The sequence below is a fragment of the Pteropus medius genome, unplaced genomic scaffold, assembly GCF_902729225.1.
Source record: "Pteropus medius unplaced genomic scaffold, Ma_sr-lr_union100, whole genome shotgun sequence".
Lineage (NCBI taxonomy): Eukaryota > Metazoa > Chordata > Mammalia > Chiroptera > Pteropodidae > Pteropus > Pteropus medius.
The window spans coordinates 625,170-640,828 of NW_024356397.1; the positions used below are offsets into that span (position 1 = coordinate 625,170).

Sequence of the window (15,659 nt, forward strand, 5' to 3'; positions counted from 1 at the left end):
GATAATGACAGAAAGCTATATTTGGACAGACTCTCTTATTTTCTCTTCTTTTAAGTCTCCTATTTTTTTTCTCTCCAGGAAAGACACAGATGAAGCAGATCTGGTTCTTGCAAAAGAAGCTAATGTAAAATGTCCACAGATTGTGATAGCATTTTATGAAGAGAGACTGACGTGGCATGCATATCCTGAGGATGCGGAAAACAAAGAGAAAGAAACAGCAAAGAGCTAAAGGAAGGGGTGGTCTCTGTCATTTCTCTTTGTACATAATACATTCACCTCCCTGCCTCCTCTCCCTTCTACCTACCCTCTTCTATCCTGAACACATCCATAAAAAAATGTGCTTATCACTGTGCTCCACAGGAGAAATGTTGGTATTGGTTCTCTTGTAATATAACTGATGGTCTGATTCATGATAAGTGTCTCTCTGTGAAGACCAGGCATTTACATACAGTGTATAATCCCCATGATTTTTTCTTTACGCCATCTCTTCCTTTTGCTCCCCTGTGACCTCAAGATGAGTTTTAACTTTTTAATCACCTTAGAGTCTTGATCTTTTCAGGGTTGGTCACTTTTTAGATTGGGAGATTTTGTTACAATGATGATGAATTTTGGTTTCTTGCTTTGGTTCTTGGAACATGTCGATGATCAGCTAGCCTTTGTTTTGAGATGTTGGGATGGAAAAGATGTTGCCCATCTTTATAAAAAGCCAATAGCAACTGTCTACCTGTTGGGGCTTTCCCAACCTCATTCAGCTCTACCCAGGAGAATACAGGGTTCCTGGTGTGGTCTTCTGGGCCACCCTCTGTTGTTCATCCTCACCCATCCTCCCAGAATAGCTCTATCCTTTGTAGGACTTGAAATTTTACATTCGGATTTGTTAAGGCACTCCTTTTAGCCCCAGGACTTTTGGCCTTGTTTCTTAGCAATCCTTGATTTGGCTTCTGCAAGGTGGTGGTGTCTGTCATAAAATGACAAGATTATTAACTGGAGATTTTTAGCTATTAGTACTTGAGGATGATGGGGTAGGGTACAATCGTCTTTATTATCACATATGATATATATGTATTCCTTCCATCCCTCACATTTGGACTATATATTTATGTAGGTGTGAGTGACTGCCTGGTGCTTGCTTGTGCCAAGGTGCTAGGCACCCTCCAACCTTGCCAACTTTTGTGGCCTCCCAAAGCATTCCTGTTAACCAAAGAGGCTTCAAACCTGACCCTCACTTCTCAGTGGACCCAAGTTTCCCCTCCTTGTTATTATTTTCAGTGGGGAATTCTTGGAGGGGAGCCATTGGCCACAATATCAATTTTAAATATTCATAGCGTCATAAATATCCTGCTTTGTTGACTCCTGGATTTGCCAAGAGTCCCCAAAGTATTAATGCTTTTCCTTTTTCCACCCTCAAACTTTTAGTTGTATCTTCTTTTTTAAAACACGTTTGCATGGAAGATTATCACCTCAGAAAGTGATAGGCCCTGGCATTAGTGTGTTGACAGAACCTCTCTCTCTACTCAGCAAACTATTTCCCTTTTGGCTTCCTCCTGTTTTGCCGTTATAGTGAGAGTTTATTTTTCTGATCATAACCTTTTGCCTTTGTCTCCGAAGAAATGCTCTACTTCTTGTTATCCTTTTTTTCTTTAGTTGAGTTGGGGGCGAGGGGCTAGGGAATCAAGACTAAAAGTAAGGAAATAGCAGGGTTTTGAGCATCCTTGTCCCAGCCCAAAGCTGAGGAATTAAGAATAAATGTTTGAAATAGCCTTAACTGTAGAGTTCACCAGCCATCAAGGTTGTTTTTGTTGCTTTGATTTTTAAAACATACAGCTGTCTGGCCAGGAGCATTCAGCCATTTCTAGATTATAATGAGGGGAATGGATAGATTGCTCTGGTCCACAGATGAGCCGAATAATATGCAAATCATACACTCATTCATAGCATTCGTTAACATTGCTTCCCTGCTCAGCTGCTGATTGAATTCTGTGTGCTTGTATAAATTATGTCAAAAATTATACTGCACAGTTGAGAAGACAGCTGTTGATGCAGTGACATGACAGACTGGAACAATGAAGATTTTGGTTTAAGTCATCCAAGAAAATCCTGAATGGTAATGTGATTAGGTGAGAACTCATAACCCATACCTCAAGTGGGTAGGAGTTTTATCTTCATCTTCCTTTACTCTCTGAAGGAATTAAGGGCCTAGATCAAGTGTTAGATAATTGACAATTGTTAGTACTAATCTTATGGGCATCTAAAAGATAGGATGGTCAGGAAATAGATTTGTCATATAGGTAACTAAGAATATCAATTAGGGCAGACAAGGATAGGACAAAAGTAGGCTAGAGCACCTGAGGAGGTGATCTGGGTTTTAATTTGCAGGTGAAGAAAATGATAGCTTATCTATGTAGCTAGTGTTTCTCCCAAGAATAGTGGGCATATAAACTACAAAATCTAGTATATGGACAAACAATTATTTTGTACTGAGATTGATCCTGAGAAACCTGGGACATGGTTGCTAGGGTTATAGGTGATATTTAAGACATTCATCAAAATCTTATTTTCTTTCAACACAATAACCCCAGTATTATCTATTTATAACCCCTTTAATATGTTACTCTTCACTCCATTCATCTTTTTCTGTCCACAGTTTATTGAATCATGGTCTTGTACTGAGTGCCGCCGAAACAACTTTTGTTCTTTCCTTGCTTTTGCACAGCTGCTTCTCTAAGAATGTAGGGAGCCAAAAACCAATACAGATTTCAGCCTTTAGCAGAAAGGAAGCCAGATGCCTGCCTGTGCCTCCAGCATTTGTTAATGCTGAATAGCTGTCCTGGCCCTTGGAGAATTGTAGCCTCAAACAAACTTGTTTTCATGTGGTTTTCTCAGAAGTTAGTAGCCATGGGCTAAGCACCCTCAAACATCTAGATCTCAGGTGCTCAGTATGTTTTCCCTGTAGTCCTTTCAAAACATTTTTCTTCTGATGAAATTTTTAGTAATCAGCATTCACGAATCTTCCTTTCACAGAATTTAGTAGAGCCTTGCCCGGCAGAGTCTACTCTGCCAAGGTCAGTATAGCTGCTTTTCCGAGCCCCGTGCTGGGCTGATGCCCTCACATTAGGATCAGCTGTTAGGAACATCAGCCCTGATGGAAGCGCCCATTTTTAACCTGGAGGGAGCCCTATCATTTTTCTTCTGGCAATACAGTTTTTGTCTGCTCAAGGGAGCATTTGGACCTGTCGTGCTCCTTAACAGTCAAGAGTCTAGATGGTTCTTGGTTGTCCCCTACCCATATCTTTGTGCTGCTTTTTGTTGTTAGAAGGTTGATCCTGTTCCCATAGCTTGGGCAGTTATTATTAATTCCTAATTCCTCTTCTGGAGACACCCTGCTGTTCATTTACCTTATATTCAGGTCAAATCATAGGGCATTGGGGTAGGTGCTTGGGATTTTCATCTTGTGATTTTGTTGCATCTATGTTTAGGCCAGCTCACCTAAAGTACAAAGGGATCTGTGTTTGGGTTGTGGAGTGATTGCCTTTGCCTTTCGGGTTTGAATTCAAAGGCCTAAAATACTATTTTGCAGTGACATGGGAACCCCAGGAAGGATTCTGTCATTAGATTTGAAATGTGGAAATTGTTTCTCACAAAATTAGCTCAACGAAAAAGCTTATTTTGTACCCATGCATGACTCAATCCTTTTGGTTTAGATTTTTAGAGCTGAGGTCTGTACCTTTGGATGTACCACCTACCACTAAGCAATAGTACATGTAGCAAGGTGGAGAGAGGAAAGGTCTGGACCCACTGTATTCCAGTTTCATGTTGGCTTTACCACTAATGATAAAAGTTATGTTTCAAAAATGGAGATATTACCAGCCTTGTACCAAGAGCATACATAGCCTAAGAATTCGGTGCCCCCGCTCAATTAATGGTGGTCGATTTTTATTGAACTGTCCATATTCTAGCTACATTAGTGTTACATCAGCATTTATTCAACAAACATTTTTTTGGCCTACGGGATACAAAGTTCAAAAAGATGTAGCCCCTAAAGCAAAGAACTTTTATACTGGTGTGAGATAAACGGACTATTAATAGTTTAGTGTAAAAAATGCTTTAAATGGATACACGTTTCTGATTTGGGGGCAGAGACAGACAACTGGCTGTTATAATTTGTGGCCCTAAAGTAGGAGGGTAAAAATTGGTTCATATGTGGAAAAGACCTATGACCTTGGATAAGCTGAGCTAACTGGCTATAGATCACAAGGGCTTGTTTTATGCCAGAAAATAAAGATAACTGAAGGTTAGTTAGAAATGCTGCTATTACTGAGAGAACAGGTGAGTGGGGGTTGAGAACCCCAGATTTCGATCCCTGTTTTAGGCTCTCTGCCAAAGTATTTAACAGTATAGTTAATTTTTGCTTGTGGAAAGTATTAACTATATTGCAGATCCAGTTATGTGTTGTTACATTGTTGTGGGTTCTGTAACATTCCTCATGGACATTTTATCAGAGTTACTCACACCTCTTTTGGTTCCTTATCCCTTTTGAAGGAATTAATGTGAGGCTGGCTTTAAGCCTAAAACAGGGACATATTTTGCAATGACAGATTTGCTAAAAAGGCAGCTTGGGGCACATCTGTTAACACCCGGGCATTTATTCTGGGCAGTGTAGTTTTATTCAACACTGCAGGATAGTGATTTCTAAGCAGAGACTTGTGTCAGTTATGTGGAAACCCTCCCAAAAGTATATGTAACCCTGGGATTTTGGATTTAATCAATCTAGGGTGCGGCCTAGCCCTGTTATGAAACAGTTTAACCTAAGAAATTTCTTAGTTCTGGCCACAAGAAAAAGATACTTTTGTCTGCCTGGGCAATTGACGGTTGACTAGTGTTGAAAGTCAGAATTCCCAGGAATTAGAATAACTTCTGGAAAGTTAAAGTGTGAAGGTTCTTTGGATAGCTCATAAAAACAATTCTAGATTCTTGTTGCTTACGCTGGATTTCTTGAATTTTAAACTACCTCATCATGTCTTTTTAGAGTTACTTCAGCTTGTCCTTGCCACTTACCATCATGCTTGACTTTGTTTTCTAAGATGGATTTTTTTCCTATTCATCGACAACATGTTCTCTTGCCTTTTCATCCTGATCCTTATTTCACCTAACCTACTGTTCCTGTCAGAGAAAAGTTTTGAAATAGTTAAAAATCTTGGTTTATGGGAAGAAAGTGACCCTCCAATTGCTTTTTGTTGCTGAGATCAGTAAGAGAAGGAGTTAAAACAAGGTGGGGGAGGGTACATAACCTGCACTGGAGGCAGCCGACAAGGGAAGAGCCATTAATTAAGACAATTTCAAAGTCAACTGATTGTGATCATTAATGTCACAATAGATCAAAACCTAATTATCACAGTCTAGGTAAGAGCCATCAGTATTAATCAGAAAATCTAATAGGAAACTATTATCAAGAAATTAGGCCAAATTGAATGCAATGAACTTTTTGTCTTGCCATTCTGTATTTTTTGTGTGTGTGATGTCCCTTGGCATTGGCAGGTGTGACCCTCACAGTTGATCCAGGCCCCAGTGGCCTGTTTGTCACACTTTGAGGAATTCCAAACACGGACTGAACCTGAACTGTCATTGCCACTTTAATCAGTCTTGAACTTTATCATCATTTGGACTTGTTTGGTGTGATCAGCAATCAATGAAAAAAGGTTTATATTTAGGTCTTGGAGTAGTTGGTCCTTCCTGGAACAAGAGTATTCCTGGTAGACTACGTATGTGTGTGCCGATAGATCATTCTTTAGAGCTTCTGCTGTATGGAGAGTCCTATTGCTCTGGCTACTGCGAGGGGATGTAGAGGAAAGGAGTGGCTTCCTGCCTGGAGATTCTTTGAGAGACCTGAGAAGATGGAGTTTAATCGTGTCACAGCACTTTTAAGGCTCAAGTCAATGTTTTGCAGTTTCTGGTAGCTGTAGTATTTGATTCTAAATCAGGGCTGGCTACGGATTTAGCTTTTCCCCCCTAGTTTTAGATTAAGGGTCATGATTTCTATGAGAATCCATTGTAAATCCAAAGGAGAGTGGGAGAGAGTTTTTTTGCCTTTTGTTGCGGGAGGAAAGAATATTACAAGAGTCTATGACTAGTTATAGGGAATGCGTTATCCCCTCTCCTTAAATTTAAAAATAGGGGTCACCATTTATATTCTTGATCTTGAGCTATTCATGAAGATGCCGCAACTCCTAAAGATGAGCTGAGGCAGAAAGGTTAGAGAGATGCTATCCTCTAGGAATTATAGGGAGGGACGAGTAGTGGTTGGTGGCGTTAGGGTTTCCGTGCCCCTTGCTTAGCCTGTAGAGGATGTTGCTGCTGCTGCCATCACCACTGTTGCTGGTCTTTCTTCCTCAGCCTTGCAGCTCAGAGCACTACCAAGATTACTACTGGGGAAACGAGGTCTTATCTTTCTGCTTGAATGTGGTCTTGCTTCATTTGGATTTTAGGAATTTGGGTTACTCAGTACAGAACTTCGAGAAATCAGTGTGAGTGTGACTTAATCCTTCACCTTAAAATTTAAAATGTAATTTTGTTTTCAAAATACCCATTAATACAGTCTTTCTCCAAGGTTCCTTGCATTTTGCTAGATAAATAACGCTCAGTTAATACTTCTGGGTTGATTGAGTTCATCTAGTTTGCAGAGTTAGGTGTACTTACTGGCTTCCTTTTGCTCTGAAGTGCACTCTAAGAAGTAAAATGCTCTAGGGAGTGGAACAAGAATTGAGTGGATGCCGACTGTGTGCCAACCTCGTCAACTGATTCATAATGGCTGACCTTGGGCAAGTCACTCCTTTCAATGCCTCAGTTCCCCATCTGTCAAATGGGGGTAATAATACTGACCTACCTCACAGGGGTGTTGTGAGGCATTGTAAATCAAAGTTAATAAAATACTTAGGGTCCTCTTTGTAGGATGCCTTCAGCCGAAGTCTAGACCTGACATAGGCTTCAGTCCTCACTGAGCTGTCCCAAGGTTGGAACTACTTAGTGACCTTGGCACATTCTCTGCCCCCCACCCCGCATCAAAGCTGCTAGTTCAGATGTTGACAGTGTTTTTGTGAATGTTGGAGTCTTAATAGTCCAGATTTAGGATGTTTTGGGGGAAGGCACTTAGTATTTTCTGTGTTTTGCATCCACTATGGGAGGCTGTTTCAGACCCAGGAGCATTGGATTAAGGGAATCATGAGGCAGAGATACTACTGCCTGTTTCTCTCTGCAGGTTGGGGATTAAGGTCCCATCCCCTGTGGGCTTGGGACAGACTCTGACTGCCTCAGGAGCAAAGCAGACACAGTGGGTTTGATTTATATCATTGCTTACCGCTCTCTCAACTAACCCCAGTACATCTGGGTCACTGCACCTCTTCGTGATATCTGTACCCAAGCCTCCACCTCCCCATAGGAACCAGCTGGTTCAATAAATGTAACCACTTTCTCCAGCCCCCTCCAAAAGAGAGCTACATTGAAAAATGTTTTTTTCTAGAGATACGATTAATACTCAGAATTGGGTATTGTTACTCTTTAAAGCTTCACCAATTCATTGCATTCACCGTCCTTCGTCTCCTTTTGTGTCCACAGTCTGAACCTGATTTTGACCTTTTCTTCTGATTTGGGAAAACTTCGGACACTATTTCTATTTGCCCAGGTGTGGGCTTGAGAGCCTTACTCTCCATCTCAGTTCAGGGGCTCAGCCAGCTCCTCTTCCCAATAGGGCTCTTTCTCCTTACCCTCTCCTTGGCCCTAGATATGTAACCCATGAAAAAGCACAAGGTCCTGGCTCCTTGCTGCAGTCATGTTCTTGTTCTCTGTGGTTTGTGGACTCTGCTCCTCTTCACCCAGCACTGGTGGCACCAGGCGGTTCTGTGGAGTTCTGGAGGATGGAGAGCACAGTCTGACATCCTGCCAAGTAGCCAAGAGTTGACTCGCCCATGGCCCACCGCCCTTCCCACCCCTTCCCACAAGATGGGATCTAAGAGACTCAAGAGGCTGGGTTTCTCTCAGCAATGTGTACCATCCTGAGTAGCAAAACAAATCAAGCTTTGTAGCCCGATTTCTGAATGAAAAAATGGGAAATTGAATTCTGTATGGATTTTTTGGTTTATGGGGGAGTTTTGGTTGTGTTTCTTGGTTTTATTTCAGCCAAACATGTCTGCTTTTGATTTAAAAATTTTTTTAGGATAAGTGATATATATATATATGTTTGCCTTTTAAATGTAAATGTTTAAAAGTAGGCAATTTATGTGTTTCCACAACTGACATCCAATGCAGACCTCATTCTCTCCCCCTCTTCCACCCTCCTCTTTTCCCTCTTTTCATACTCTTGTATTGGTTCTAATAAATGGTTGCTTTTCAAATACGGATCCTGAGTGGTGGTTTGGAGATATGAGTCTTACCCTTCCTTTAACTTGAGTCCTGGGATGTCAGTCAGTCGTGACACATGCCTTTCTGAAAGAGCGGCGAGACATCCAGAACAAGGGCTTTTTTCTAACGATTACTGGTCTCTGACTTTCTGCAAATAGCCACAGGGTGGCGCAAACCTGAGGGAATAAGAACATGTATCCTGTTCCTTAAACTATTCTCTTAACCAGTTCACATTGTATGCCTTCCTGGTCCCTGTGCTTGTTTCTACTCCCAATGGCTCAGAGAATAAACATTACCCTTTGGCTTCTAGTTATTAGAATCTGTGGGAAATCACATTGACTGACGATCTAAATCAGGTTTGAAAATCTCAACGTATATAAGTCTGTAAATAGAACTCTTATTATCTGCTTCACAATACCAAAGAGACTCTGAGGACCAGAGTGATGTGGGTCAGGAACACGGTTGAGGGGGTGGGCAAGTGGAGTTGGATTAGGAGGGAAAAGTTATATAAATAAGCAAATGTTTATTGGGTAATATAAGCGTGGTCCAATTCTGAATCTAATGGAGATGGGCAGAAACTCTCACAGAAGAGTGAAAAGTGAGAAAGAGGGGTCCCCGAACCAAGACATCCTCCCACTGAGATGTGATGACTGAAGGCTGAGTTCTGTTTCCACCGTCTCCTATCTGCAATTCTCCCCTCTCGTTTTCCCCTCTTGCTGCTGAGTTATAGGGTCTCCCCAGTCTAATCTCACAGAGTCTTATGAAGACATCTGTAGGTTGGCTAGTTTAATGGTCCATGACCCCATAAACATGGGACAGGAGAGCCATTTGGTCCACTTCAGAGCCAGACCCTCTGGACATTATTTATTTCCTAACTGAAGCCTGGAACTGCTTGCCGCCTTTCCTTTCGATCTCTTTCTAGTTCTCTCACCATCATGCCACTTTGTCTCTGCCTAGGACCCATCAGATGACTCCAGGGTTTTGACACCTGCACTCCCACTCCTAAACAACTGTATCTTGGTTTTTCTTTCCAGTGTGTTGGAGGTCTGCCTGCATGGCACTCATTCAGATGAGCTCATCATCACTCATAACTCTTCTCCCTGGAATCTTGCCCCTCAGTGCACTGGAGAAGCACAGAGCCAGGCAGTTCTGCCGCCCCTTTTGTCTCCACTAAAGGGCTGCAGAGCCAGTGAAATCAATACGGCACTGACAGCCGGGGGAAATGGAGGGATGGATCACAGTGTGAGAATCTGTGCTGAGCTGGATCACTGAGCACAGCTGGGAATCACCCTGTTAGAGCAAGCAAACCCTGGGCAGCCACTGCCTTTGGAGGTGTGAGCTAGGGGTGAGAGAGAAGGCTGCTGCCCATGAGCATCTGCAGAGGGGAGTCCATGACAGCCTGTATACACACCAAGCTGCCTCCCAAGCCTTGAGCATGACCTGGAATGGGGGAGGGGGAGGTAGGCAAAAGCAGGGGCCAACTGGTATGTGTGAGCATACTGCACTGACAGTAGGGCTCTGTTATTCCTGCAGAGATGTAGGAAGAAATCAGAGATGAGTAAAACCTCATGAACTCAGCTACTTAAAGTCATGGACAAGCTGCAGGCATAGGAGGGCAAGGGTCTGGTCCTCTTCCTTGGATGCTCTGCCTTTGTTTTCTCATCCTCACTCTACTTTCCTGCTTCCCCCACTCTGCAGCTGTAACATCTTGCTTTCCAGGTGTCGGTTCCTTCTCAGCTTCTGTCTTTATTTGTGCGTCTGTATTTTTTATGGTTTCTCCCCTTTGTCTACTATATCGTGTGTTTTTCTCTTTCTTTGTCTTTTTTCTTCTCATTTCTGGTCTCTCCACCCCATGTTCTCTCCACCCCCTTCAAATCTCATAAGCAGCCTCAATTTGGATATTAAATTTCAACCCCATCAAATTATTATCTTTCTTGCAACAATCTGGGACTCTTTATGAGCTCTTTCTACCCCATGCCACCTCTGGAAACAGGTGCATCTCTTTCTGTGTATAATGTGATGCCCCCTCCCAAACGAGAGTGGGAGAGGCAGTGCCAGCTTAACAGCCTTGTGCCTCTTCTCAGCAAAGCCTTGTGTGATCATTTGGTAATGAGCCAGGGAGAGAGGAAGAGATGCTGAGAATTGAGTTTGCTGATCAACTGGGGAGCTGCTGAGATGAGAAGGTTGGGGGTTATTACTGCACCCTTTCCTTTTTCTCCCTCTTCCTGCTGCTGCTGTCTTCTGGGGAAGGAAGCTGTGGTATTGGCCATAGCCACTGCAGCTTATGAAATTCCGCTTCTACCACTCTAGCAAGGGTGGGGGTGGGATCAGGTAAGATCTGCAGCCAGGGGGGAAGGGCAAGTGAACCGAAACCCTTGTCTGCCTTGTAGGAATGGGAGGGCCATTCCTTCATGCTATTTCCAATACCAAGCAGCACCTCCCTATGCAACCTAGTTCCCCTGTACTTCCCTTCCCGCCACACACAATCACACTATAACCCTCTGCTGCTTTATGTTTCAGGGATTCCTGGCAGGAGCTAGGAGAGCCCAGCTCCCAGAGACCTGGGCCTAGCTGTGCTCCTTTGTCCTCTGTTACATACCCGCTTTTTCTAGTTTCTGCCTCACCATTCCAGTCATGTCTGCACATGGAGCTGAGAAGTAGAGGGGATGGAGCTGCCAGGATGCTTCCTGGAGAGAGCAGGGCTGGGGCTACTTCTCCTCTGGGACATGAGAACATCTTCAGCTTCTAGACCAGGACACAGGATGAGGATGAGTCTTCTCTCCATGTTTTCTTTGCCCTTCTTTTTGCTCGCCTCTCCCTTTTCCTTTTGTTCATTATCTTTTCTATTACTGCTTTTCTCTTTTTCTGATCTTAGTTCCTCTTTGCTTTTTTCCCTCTCCTTGTTTTTTTATTTTTTATTTTTTTATTTCCATGTTTTAGGAGTAGACAGCTAATACGAGGACTTGAGGGAAGGTGTTACAAGAGAAAGAAAAGTTCAGATTGTTTTTCCTCTTCCCCTCTGGAGATGTGGGGAATGAGAATATTGCCGTCTTTCTTTTCCTGGGGTTTGGAGCATCTCTTCATCCTCAGATCTACTGATTCTCTCAGTAGCGTTGTCCAAAACAAGGATTCTTATCCTTGAAAAACAGTTTCTGTTTTCGTTGGATTCTTCGTGATCTTGTATGTGAAAGAGACCCTTCCCATCCCCACAAAAACAAAATCAGTTCTCTGAGTAGTATTTTTCTGTGAAAAATGTTAAGATAATCACTTTTGAGAATTTTATAACCCTCCTTGAAGTGACTGGAGTCATGTGGGGTGTTGTAACAAGACTGAAAATCACTATTCCTTAGTGTCTAGCTAAATCAATTAGATTCTTATTTCTGTCTGAATTTTTTGTTGCCTTTCTGCATGGGAATAAAAACTTCCCTCTGTGGCTCCATTCATCAACCTAAGGGATCATGGGCAGGTAGAAACCGTTTCTCTAATTTCCTTTGCTGTCCCTAAAAGACAGGCCCAACCTGCCTATAGAGGAATGTAGGAATGGTGATTGGCTATCTTATCCTCTCCGTTTACTCACCCCGTGCTTCTTTCACTCAAAGCAGAGGAGGGTTTCTATTTTGAATTAAGGAGCTGGATCAGGAGGAGTTGGGGATGAAGTTGCAAACTTGGATAGAGGAGGTAAAAGAGAAAGGGAAGGAGGCACAAAGTCCCTGTGAAAAACTGGGAGACTGGAATGAAATGAAGATGAGAGATGAGAGTCTTGGAAAGAGAGGTGATGTGCGGCACGTGTGTCGGGGGGGTTGGTGAGGAGGGAATGGATGTGCACATTACAGTCACATGTACCAAAACACAGATGGGAGGAATGTGGAAGCTTACAAAGGGGCCTGCAAGGCCCTCAGAGGCTGCATCCTCTTCCTCCAGGCAGAATGTCTTCTTCACCCAGACACAGATGGCTGGAGCTTCACTTCTGAAGAGCTCTGGGCAATGAGTCAATTTAGCATTTACCCACATGTGTTCAGAAAACAGCCTTTGCTCTGGACTGGATCACTGCCCTGAATATCTAAAAAATATTTTTGATTACTTCAGGAGGCCCCTGTGCATCCTGAATGACTTTGATTTTGTGGGGGGTGGAGGGCCTGGAATACTGATGTTTTCTTCCATTGGTCTCCAATCCTGCCTCAGGTGGTCTCAGGAAGAATATGAGAGGGAAGCATGTATAGGGGGAGAGATTGGAGGGTTGGCAGTACAGGTGTCTCATTGGATGTAGATAATGGTACCCTAATGCACATTAGAGATTTCTCAGAACTGAATAGCTATTGCTGTCTCCGAAGGAGAGGTAGGGCAAACAGCTCCCCATTTTCCCCCATCGAAATGGCTGGTCTGTGTATGAGAGTTGGAGGGATGTATGTTTTGTGCTCATTTAAATATATTCCATTGAGTCCAAGTTGAGTCACTCTAATGGAGGGGAAGCAATGGCCTAGGTAATTCAAGGCAGCAGATAAACCCCAGATCATTTATGAATATGACCAAAAGGTGCTTTGGATTGCACTCAGGATGGACTTTGGAAGGTGCCCTGTGGCGTTCTGTGGGTCAAGAGGAAGAAGTCATTAATGGAGGCCAAGGAAAACTGCTCTTAGCTGTGTACCAAGACAGCCATACAGATCAGAAGCAGAAAATTACAGGAGATATGTCTCTTCAGGTGGAAAGGCAGTGATGCCAGAGAGGGCCTCAGGGGCGGCATACTATTGGAAGGCCAAGGGCACAAAGAGTGACAGGATAAAGTGTGGATTGAGAGAGGTTAGAAAGCAATATAAGTTCACAATTGACCTTGCTCCAGAATTAGCCAAAGCACCAGCCCAAAACAACATGGCACTGGGGAAAAATCATTAGATGAGAATTCAAGTCATTCAGGTTGGCTATTCACAGGCTGTATGATATTGGATAAATTAATTTCTCCCCTTTGCTTATCAGTTTCCTGAGGGGACCCAGCTCTAATGTTGAATAATGATTTTATTTTTCACAAAATATTTTATCTTTTATTAAAATTAATAAAAGAAAAAACCTGGAAAAATCGTAATCCTATTATGTTAATATATATATATTTTGTTTGTGTGCTTGACCAGATTTCGTCCACGTGCAACAAATTCTTGTTTTTTACATTGTGTACCCTTTGCATTATTTCACGTCACAAAATACTTTCACAGCGCTATGTGTTTTGTTGTTTGAAATTATTAAGCATGTACTATGTATGGATTCAGGATCTGGGGTCTGGAAGCCCCCTTCTACCTCTGGCCACTTCAACTCAGCCTCATACCTTTGAAATAGTGGTAGTTCCAGTGTTCTGCTCTCAGCTCTTGCTGTCATTTCACTTTTTCTTTCTCCTGAGATAGCTCATCCACTCTCATAATTTCAACCACTGCTTATTATCAGTCTCATGAACCCCAAACCTATATCTCTGGGCCTCAACTGTTTTCTCTGTTCCCTCTGTATCCATTTGCCTTCTGCCGCCTCCTCCTGAGTAGGCTGAAGACTTCTCAAGGCAAAGAGCTTTACTGATGGAGTTACATGCCATTCCCTGCCTTCTGGAGCTCACAGTCTAAGACATAGTTAGTTTGGGGGGATGGTCATTACAGACAGGTGGATAGTGAACAAGGATGTGAACATAATTTAAAGAATGATGTGATATGATATCAAGGGAGATTGGATCTGTCTCCATCATCACCAGCAAGTGCGAAACTCACCAAGAACCCAGCAACGGTTGGCAAGACCTTCACTGCCCAGACTGTCTGGCCTACTCTGGCGCCAGCCCCATGTTCCTACCTCCTGCCCTCCTGCTTTCTGCAGGAGACTGTCTTGGTCTCAACACCCTTATCAGTGAGGCTGTCCCAGCAGTGAGGTTGCCCATTATCTACCTTGAAGCACCAGAAGGTATTGATTTCTGTGTTTAAGATTTCTAAAAAGTGACTCATAAATCATTGGGGCCCTGGTGATGTCTCAGGCCTGGGAGGGGAAGCACAGAAGACAGAGGAGAATTGGAGGGAGGCTATGAAGAACTCCCCTAGGCGAGCAGGGGAAAGCATTTGCAATGGAGAGAAGACAAGAATTCTAGAGGGTAAGAAGGATGGGAAGAAAGTAAGCCCCGGAAGAAAAAGGAGAGAGGAAGTGGAAGTAAAAAGGGTGGGTGCATAAAAGGAGAGGAAAAGAGTAAAGAGGAAGGCACAAAGGATGAGGTATGGTAGGGAGTGAGGGAAAAGGAACCGCATGAGGAAGAGGCACCCAAGCCGTGTCCATGCACTTCTAGGATACCATCACCATGAAAGAAGGAAATGAGTCTTGGCAGGGACAACTTCACCAAGCCCTCCTGTTTGTGGGACGAGAGGGAGAGGGCTGGGGAATCCAGTGGTGCTCATCCTCTTGGATGTCATAATCCCTGACACACACACACATACCAGCCTCTTGTAAAGTCATCGAGTTGCTGGTTGTCTCACTCAGAAAAGATGCCTGATGGGGCTCTATAAATGGGAGTGCGATGGAACTCTATGTTTTTCCTTTGAGGTTGAGCACAACCCTTGTCTCGTGCGAAGCTGGATCCAGACTGCATTTCTTGGTCGGACAGAACTCCATGTGTTATCCAAGGAGATGTCCAGTTTAAGGATGCTGGGGTTTTGGCACCAGTTCAAAGAAGTTGACCAGACTCGAAATAGGGCTGGTATGAGGAAAGCTCTGGCCTGGGCAGTGGAAGGGTGAACCATGGGCTGAGTCAGAGAAATCAGTGTTGAAGAAAACAAGCATAGAGCAAATGGAGTTTTCCATACAGTGAATGCATTTATACCTCACAATTCTGAGAGGCGACTGAGCCCTTTGTGACCTGCCCAAGGTATCACTGTTGATTAGTGGTAGGGCCAGGCCTAGACCCCAGATCTGTCTTCTCCAGAATCCCCTGCTGTGTTCTGTTTCCAAAGGCTTTGGCTGTGCCCCTCTCAATCCTGGAATGCCTATTTAGGAAAAGCCTGGCCACGATCAAGGACAGGCTGGGAAAATTGGGGGCCCAGGAGAATACTATAAGCTGGCTAAGGAAGCACGAAGCCACCAGAAAAGACAACAGACACAGGAATGGGGGGTGGGAGAATGGGATCCAAGACCTGTTGTAAGGACTGGGTTGTAAGGTCAGAGGAGAGAGGTGGGGATCAGGACTCAGTTCCTAGAGAGAGTATGGCCCAGAAATGTTGCCTGCCTCTAGCCCTTAGGCTGTCTGAGAGCCATTCAGG

At 43.5% G+C, this 15,659-nt stretch overlaps 1 protein-coding gene across 5 annotated transcripts in view; it reads left to right on the plus strand.

Annotated features, from left to right (window-relative positions):
- CBX5 (chromobox 5) overlaps window positions 1-8,388 on the plus strand; it is a 33,146-nt gene extending 24,758 nt beyond the window's left edge. For all 5 annotated transcript variants that reach the window (XM_039862170.1, XM_039862171.1, XM_039862175.1 and 2 more), the window contains one exon: window positions 79-8,388. In XM_039862170.1, the coding sequence (XP_039718104.1) occupies window positions 79-229 (151 nt within the window). In that variant the 3' untranslated portion in view covers window positions 230-8,388. The remainder of the gene's footprint in view (window positions 1-78) is intronic.
- Window positions 8,389-15,659: the final 7,271 nt, after the last annotated feature.